The sequence below is a fragment of the Cotesia glomerata genome, linkage group LG7, assembly GCF_020080835.1.
Source record: "Cotesia glomerata isolate CgM1 linkage group LG7, MPM_Cglom_v2.3, whole genome shotgun sequence".
Lineage (NCBI taxonomy): Eukaryota > Metazoa > Arthropoda > Insecta > Hymenoptera > Braconidae > Cotesia > Cotesia glomerata.
In genome coordinates this window covers 22,393,506-22,401,871 of record NC_058164.1, presented here as the reverse complement: position 1 = coordinate 22,401,871, position 8,366 = coordinate 22,393,506, and the positions used below count along the sequence as shown (strand labels likewise).

The following is an 8,366-nucleotide window of genomic DNA, read 5'->3' as shown; positions in this document are numbered from 1 at the left end:
GTTCACAAGATACAAGGTAATTTCTTAATTATTATATCTAAAGATAGAGAATTTTCGAATGCAGACCAAATACTTATTATCATAAATTGACTATCGGTGAGAATGATATGAAATTTTAAAAATCCAAATTGATAACAGAAGTTCGTAGTTAATGAAAATAATAATTATTATCATTATAATCGGAAATTTTTAAGCCAGAGGAGCTGGGGGAATTTCGTAATTCGGATCATCGACTTTGCACTCATCTTCGTAGTTATCGATGATCATGGGCGCCATTAGTTCCTTGAACTTCTCCAGCGGACATTGATGTTCGCAGCCAGGAACAGTGAGAGGCCGCGTCTCATAATCAGGCGCGTTGCGGTAGAACAACTGGACGTACCACTGGCCCTTGATCTCGTGAAATTCCACGAGTAACCCGGGTTCTATTTCATCCCAGACACCCATTGTAGAGAGCATATTAACTACCGTGCTGTAATGGGCTACGTAGGCGTACATTTTCCGGGACTTGGGCGTCAGTTTTCCGGTAGATCGGTCCTTCACCTTGTTCACCATTTTCGTGAAAAATGGCCCGCCGGATAGACGACGAAGCTTGTAATTCCACACGTTCTGCGTGAGACTGAAGATCATCAGTAGCGACATTTTTTTCGGGTAGTACTTATGAACCCATTCAGGAAGTTTCATTCCCATTTTTTCCTGGAATTTGTTTTTAATTAGTATTTTTATTAATTATCAATTTGTGTCTTATGGAAAAAAAGTGAATAAATTTATGTATTTACTTCAGAAACTAAAGTACCATAAACGTTAGCAATGTCTCCAGGATTTTCAATCGGCAAACCAGAATATTCAGCGATATAAACATACATATCCTGATTTTTCATGTTAATTTCTCGTAGAGCTGGATCGTAATCGACCTTGACTCGTTCAGCGGTTAATTTTGAACAAGCGTTCCAAATAATTAGCAGCTAATTTTTTAATAAATCAAGGAGTAAGTAAAATAATCAACTAGTTTAATAAATAAATTAATCAATTAATGGAACGAAATAATTAAAATTACTTTTTCTTCAGGTATCTTGTTCACCATTTTCTGGAGATTCTAGGAATTCTACTTTTTATAAAAAATTTATAGGAATTTTATAGAAATTAAAATATTGAGAACTTTTTACCCTGCAAATGCAACAAAAAATGTAAATAAAAAGTATGATTTTGAACAATAAATAAAACAATAATTATTTATTAATAAATCTTTAAAAATAATTACATAAAATTATCAATTTTTATTTTCAACTACTTCTTCTTCAGGCAATTGGATATTATGATCAATAGAAACAATTTCATCTATTGCTCTAAGTTTTTCCATCAAAAAATCTACTCGCTTCAAATCGTCCTCCGATAACTCAATAGTATTTTTTGGCACCATTTCATCATCGGCCGTCAGTACCGAGTATTCCCGAGCCTCTAGTTGGTTCTTTACTTTAGGCAGTACAGACGGATCGCAAACAAACTGTAACATGAATATAAACAATAATTATTTACATAATTTTCATAGTTCAGTGCTTGAGACATAACGAAGCTAGAAAATACAAAAACTTGCTCGGTAAAATTTCCCATCAGCCTCTAACTCCTCAACGTCATCCGCTCCGACGGCGATCGCGTCTTCGGTAGCAGAGTCCAAAGTGCCTTTGTGTTCGGTAATTATGCACCCCACGTGTTCGAACAAAGTTCCTTTAGATTTTCCTTCCATTGGCTTGCACTTCAATTTCCTGAACAAGGTGTTCAGCGTCATTTTCGCGCCGACTACATTGTGGGACAAAATTTTTATTACGAAATATGCGCCTCCAGGCCCGCGGAAGTCCACGAACTCAGTTTGGCTCTTGGTTTTGCTCTTTTCCAGCTTTTCTAACAGACCATGTAGTGTTGCCATTGGTATATTCTTTTTCTTTGCTTCGTCAAGTATGCTAGATAGTCTTGGGTTTTCATTTGGTTTGGTGTTATTGTTACCCTCTGGAAAAAAAAGGTATTAGCTTTTTTGACACTAAAATGTAACTAATTATGACTTTTTTTTTTTCAATTCTGAAAAAAAAAAAACATGAATGTAGGTGTAAATAAAAATAATTTTTTTGTATTTTTTTTAAAGTGCATTAGAAAATAAAAATCCGAACAAAAACAGTTTCATTGTAAAAAAATCGCGCCAAGTCCACGTTCATAAGACTATTAAGAAAAAAAAAATTTGTTTTTTTCTTTACAAAAATATATAAAATAAAAAAATCCAAGTAACCGATCTGATTGTTTATGATTTTCGGAAGTTAAAAAAAATTTTGTTATAAATTTAAAAATTAAGAAAAAAATTTTGGAACGTATTTAGTGTGCTCGATTGCAAAATATTTTACTTTTAATGAAATTCGTAAAAAATCTATTTACTAGGACTTTAAAAAAATTGAAATACACAATGACGCACACCAAGTACGTTCCAAAATTTTTTTCTTAATTTTTAAATTTATAACAAAATTTTTTTTAACTTCCGAAAATCATAAACAATCATATCGGTTACTTGGATTTTTTTATTTTATATATTTTTGTAAAGAAAAAAACAATTTTTTTTTTTTCTTAATAGTCTTATGAACGTGGACTTGGCGCGATTTTTTTACAGTGAAACTGTTTTTGTTCGGATTTTAGTATTTTTTGTAATTATAATAAAAATTTACAATTGGTACCAACTTAAATCTGGCGTTGGTTGCATTTTTTATCTAATGAAGGATTACTATGCATTCTCGAATTATTTAGTCTGTGGCAGATCACTTTGCCCATCGAAAAAAAGTCAGGATCGAAATTTTTGCGTTGCTATAGTTTGTGCTGATTAAATTTAATAATTTCAAGTAGATTAATTGTTATAAGTAAATATAATTAATTAATAACAGTCAAATAAAGTATGAATTACTGTTATAATATACAATTTAGGAAAAAAAGTACCGTAGAATTCAAAAAAATTTTGCAACCTCAAAATAACCGTTCTGCTTACAGTAAACACAGTCGGTAGTCTGGCGCTCCGTTTACAGCAGATTTGAACGGAACTTGGCGCCAGAATTTACCGAATCTGTGGAAATTAACAAAAATGTCTTAAAAGTTAAATTTTGAAAAAGTTTGATCAAAAATTCATGATTTTTTGGTTGGGTAAAAAAATTTGAAAAAATTCTGAAAAATGTTGATAAATGTTAAAAAAAAAAAGATAAAAAAATTTTAGAAAAATCGACAGGGGTCAAAAGTGACCAATTTGGCTTGAAATGTCTCATATATATTATCGAGTATGTATACAGAAAAAATTAAATATCAATTGAACAAGTATTTTAAAAATTATACGGATATTTGTAAAGTCTTATTGGAGGGTGTTGCACTTCAATGGTGCTAAAGCTGAAAAACTTTAAAGAACTTTTTATCAAAACGGTATTTTCAAATTCGGTGAGCAAAATTTATCACAAAAGCCTGATAAGATCAATCTTTAATTTTTGCACAATTTTATTATCTATATCGTGTTTCAGATGTCATAAGGGCATATACCGGTAACAAGTACCAGTAAAAAGCTAATTCAAGGGTGTATAAAAAATTTTTTTTCGGGAATCAACATATTTTCATCCAAAATGTGCAGAAATGCAAAAAAAAGAATTTATACGCTCTTATTACAAAGTTATTAACAATCTCGTAGAGCACTAGAAAAAATTTCCCCTTCCATGGTCGGTTCGATAACTCAAAAACGGATCATCTGAAAATAAAAACTCAAATTGCTTTTTAATCAGTAAGAATGTAGTTATCGTCGCATGACGCAAATTAAAAAATTTTGATTTTATAGATTTTTTTAGCCGGGTTAAAACAAAAAAAAACAGTAAAAATAGTGAGAAAATTTTCAATCAGTCGCCATTTTTTTTTTAAATAAAAATTTTCAAAATTCCGTAAGTGCGACGATAACTACATCCTTACTGATTAAAAAGCAATTTAGGTTTTTATTTTCAGATGGTCCATTTTTGAATTATCGAACCGACCATGGAGGGGGAAATTTGTTCTAGTGCTCTACGAGATTGTTAATAACTTTGTAATAATTAAATATTTTTTAATAAAAATTTAGGGTAATAATCTTTAATGTACCCTTAATAAAATAAAAAAAATCCGATCCCCAAATTCCTTTATTTTCCCTGTCAAAAAATTCACGAAAATCACCTCTTTCTTTCGATCGTCACAGTGGTGTTCCCCCATAAGGGCGCATACTAAAAATTCTAATTTTTTTTCTTAGTGTGCTGAGCCACTGTGTGTCAGAATGTGTTACACAAAAAAAAACTTCTTGCACCTTCTTCTTTAATATTTTCTTGAGCTACAGTCGACGCTCTCTGTATTGGACCTCTCTGTATTTGCCCTGTTAAAAAGCTCCAATAAGATCCCATCAAAAGCGACAAAAGCCACTTAGAAACCAATAAAATTTATGGGTTTCTAAGTGGCTTTTGTCGCTTTTGATGGGATCCTATTGGAAATTTTAAACAGGGTGACCGCTCTCTGTATTTGACCACATTCTTCCTCTGTATTTGACAATTTTACACAGCTCTTATGGACAAGGACGAATCAAATACAGAGAATGGTCCTGTACGGGCGAGTCAAATACAAAGAGCGTTGACTGTATGAAAATTTTCCCTCTTCAAGAATTTTTTTTTTCAGTGTAGGCTTTAAAACCCGATAAATTTATTTCTAATGATTATTATATACCAATCGAATTATTTTCGCATCCCCTAGAAGATTTTAGACCAAAAAGTTGTTTAGTTGATTATTTTGTTTAGAAATTTAGAATTTTCATTGTTACATGCCCGCGTGTCAAAATTAAGTAAGAGTAAGTCAGATTAGGCTTTAAACCTCCCGATAAATTTATTTCTAATGATTATTATATACCAATCGAATTGTTTTTGCATCCTCTATAAGGTTTTTAGGCCAAACAGTTAATTAGTTGATTATTTTTTTATAAATTCAAAATTTTCAAATTTACATATCCTCACGTTTGACTTGAAACTTACCGGCAACAGCAACTTTGATGCGCCTCGAAAAAGCTAAAGTCAACGTTGATTTCTCAGCATCTTTCAACGCCTTGGTATGCGCGATATTTTGCCACTTGGCGTGGCCCTTTAACCTCTTGTCTTGTCTTATCAATCCGCAAGCTACCCTTTGGACACATAGTCTCGTAAAGCTGTACATTACTCTTCCTGAATCATCAATGGGGTTTTGATGTTAAAAAACTTGTATATTGATGAATTATTTGACTGTTTAAACTGAAAATTAGGAAATTAGTTCTTAGTTGCTCTTCTAGATTATTTGTAATTTAACAAAATTCTTACCTTAATTTCCTACTGACTTGTAGGAATGATAGTTACTGATTGACTTGGCAAGTCAATCCTGATGTAAACAAAACCTATTTTTCTAATTCGTGTGTTAACTGGGGATTTAACTCCATGTGACTTCTCAGTTGGTAACTAAAAATTAAGAAGATATTTTTATAGTTTGAAGTGTGACTTATCGACTGACAAAAACTGGAAGTCGCTAAAGTCGAATTCTTGGTGTCTTAGGATCAGTCGGCAAGGTTGAAATAATTACTTTCAATTGCAGTCTAAATAATTTTCAAGTGCCCTGATAGCCATGCGTCTGGAATCAACAATCAAGTTATCCTAAAGAGTTGAAGAAGCAAGAGTTTTAGATAAATTGGCAGTTTTATTTTTAACGCCTAATTTATTATCTTATTATTATTGTTATTTATTCATTAATATAAAAAAAGAGTGTGTATTAATATAAAATGAAAGAAAAAGCTAATAGAACAAATGTGAAGCTCGTTGGTTATGTTCAGCGAACACCTGTAATCACGATATCTCTCTTAGAACTGGACCAATTGACCCAATTATTTTCGGTCCAACTTGGTACTGCTCTCTAGAACGACCCTAGAAAAAATCACTGATAAAATCCTCGTAGTTTATTTACAGTTACTATTTTAGTGCGAAAACCGGCGTGTAAAGTATCGGCGCCATTGTTTTTTCTCAAAGTGTTGTCGTCGGCTGAGTAGTGGCGCCCGTGTAAAAAAAACCCGATGAATTTGAAATAACTAAAAATTAATCTTCATCAAAAAGTTCTGAGACCAAAATATTGTTTAATTATTAATAATATATAATTAATTCTTTTGATTAGAGAAAAAAAATCACCCGTCAGTAGCAACGTGAGTAATTATTAAATTAAAATTTAACAAACTCTTTTATCAATCTCCGCCCCATTACACGTTGCTTACATTATAAATCGATTCATTCAAGCTATTATTTTTTACACGATTAATCAATTTACTTCCGACCCTCCGGCTTTTATTTCACATGAATACCATCTTTTTAACTCGCTCTCAATATTTTTTATTTCAAGTAAATTTCTTTAGTATATTTTGTACAAATTTACCAATATATTTTCAAAATTTGCAAAATCAATTATCAAACTTTCAAAGACATGTATAAATTTTGTCAATTCTTTAATCTACGAAATTACTAACTCTGTATATTCTCTGCATTAAAATCAATCTTCCCTTCGCTTCAAATTAAAATCTTTGAATAGAACAAATTGCAATTTCCAACGTACAAATTTTAAAAGGAAAAAAAATTAACTACCCACTAATTTAATTTCCCCAAATCAAAGGGATCTAAGATCTGACCCGCGATAAGAAGAAAGCTCTGGGATTTGTGTGGCGAAAGATTGCGACAAAGTAGTTGGAACCTTTTTTTTTTTTTTATTCCCTTCTATCTCACAGCCCAGCGGTACGACAAAAAAGTGTTAAATTTATAGATGAATCCACATAAGAAAAAAAATTCACCGATTTTTATTATTTTGATAGTGTACCAAATTTTACCAGAAAAAAAACACAGAGGTAGTAAAATTTTCAACTTGAATATAATTTTCTCATTTTCTATACATTGAAATAATTTAACAACAATGCGACATTAATTTAAGGGGTTATATCCACTTGTAAGTCCAAAAAACGTGTTTTTTTATGAATAGGTTTTTTATTAAATAAATACATAGAATAAATGTACATATAGCGAATTTAACTTATTTTTAGAATTCGCGATGTACTTACAAAAATATTGGGTTCCGTTGTTCCTGTAGTAGATCTCCTAGAGGACCTCAACAAAAAGGTGTCTGGTGGTGAGGAAGATATCTCTGATTCAAATTATCAGAAATAAGAAAAAAACAAAAGATTTTTATATATTTTATATATATGTTATTTGTGAAATATCTATATACATATATAATAAAAATGGTCTTCGTTTTAGGCTCAATCACGCCTAAACCACTGATTGTATCGACATGAAACTACGACCATTCGATGCGAAATTTTTTCTAGATGGTTTATAGCTATTTATTTTTCGAATTCCAACGTTCCTTCATTTTTTTATTGCTGTTTTACTTTTATGAACATTTATCCCGCTAATAAAAACAAAAGACAAGCATTTTCTCTTGATTCTTTTGTTTTCATGGATTTCAACGGAGTAAATTAAACGGATTATATTTTTTTCCCCTCCGGGCGTAAAGCGTCAACTTTTGCCCCGCTGCGCTAAACGAAGTTGCCGCTTTACGCCTCCGTCGAGGAAAAAAATAGTATACACTTGACTTTACATGTAATTATTCAATCAACGGACTAAGAATTTTACATTCATTTTACTTTTGCAGATCACATAACCGATAAATTCTTTTATTGCGGGATCGCGGAAATGTAACAGATTAAAATAAATGCATTTTCCAAGCACTTGAGATGTAGAAAAGATATTTAGTTACTTATTTTAATAGAATTCATAAAAAACTTGAACAATTAATTTTCTATAAAAAAATTGATGTCACGGAGAAAATTATAGTTAACGGAAAATGCGTCGCACTTGAACCTAGACAGATTTCAACTTCACATATGAGACTTGCAATGACTTTAACTAAAACTTTCAATGCTCATTTAAAATTTTTTTCTTCGTGTCAATTATTATTAATTTTTGGAAGAAAGCCACGGAAATGTTATAATGATTGCACATTAAAAATTACAATGAATATTAGCTAGAAAAATCACATGGATGAAAGATACAAGCTAATTCGATGGAATTTGGAATTTGTGAAAGTCTAAACAATATCAATGCTTACAGTTCTATCCGCGGAGCATATTTATGTTCATACAAAAATAAAAAATAAAAAGGGAGAATAATGAAAATTTAAAAAAAAAAAAAAATAAATAAAAATGAAACATAAAATTTAATTTATTTCCTTTTTCAATTCGCCCAGCGAAGCGGGCGGGAACGGATAGTATAAATATATAAAATATATCAAAAATG

At 31.1% G+C, this 8,366-nt stretch overlaps 2 protein-coding genes across 2 annotated transcripts; both read right to left on the bottom strand.

Annotated features, from left to right (window-relative positions):
• Positions 1-129: 129 nt before the first annotated feature.
• On the bottom strand, positions 130-1,096 carry LOC123269858 (venom acid phosphatase Acph-1-like). The gene is made up of 3 exons (XM_044735749.1): positions 1,055-1,096; positions 777-962; positions 130-693 (listed from the first exon to the last, which is right to left on the bottom strand). Exons 1-3 carry the CDS (start codon positions 1,079-1,081, stop codon positions 190-192), a joined length of 717 nt encoding a protein of 238 aa, XP_044591684.1. The 5' UTR covers positions 1,082-1,096; the 3' UTR covers positions 130-189.
• A 119-nt stretch (positions 1,097-1,215) lies between these two features.
• On the bottom strand, positions 1,216-5,488 carry LOC123269854 (probable transcriptional regulatory protein Teth514_1449). The gene is made up of 4 exons (XM_044735740.1): positions 5,364-5,488; positions 5,046-5,297; positions 1,592-2,001; positions 1,216-1,501 (listed from the first exon to the last, which is right to left on the bottom strand). The coding sequence occupies exons 2-4, from the start codon at positions 5,221-5,223 to the stop codon at positions 1,268-1,270; spliced, it is 822 nt and encodes a 273-aa protein (XP_044591675.1). The 5' UTR covers positions 5,224-5,297; positions 5,364-5,488; the 3' UTR covers positions 1,216-1,267.
• Positions 5,489-8,366: the final 2,878 nt, after the last annotated feature.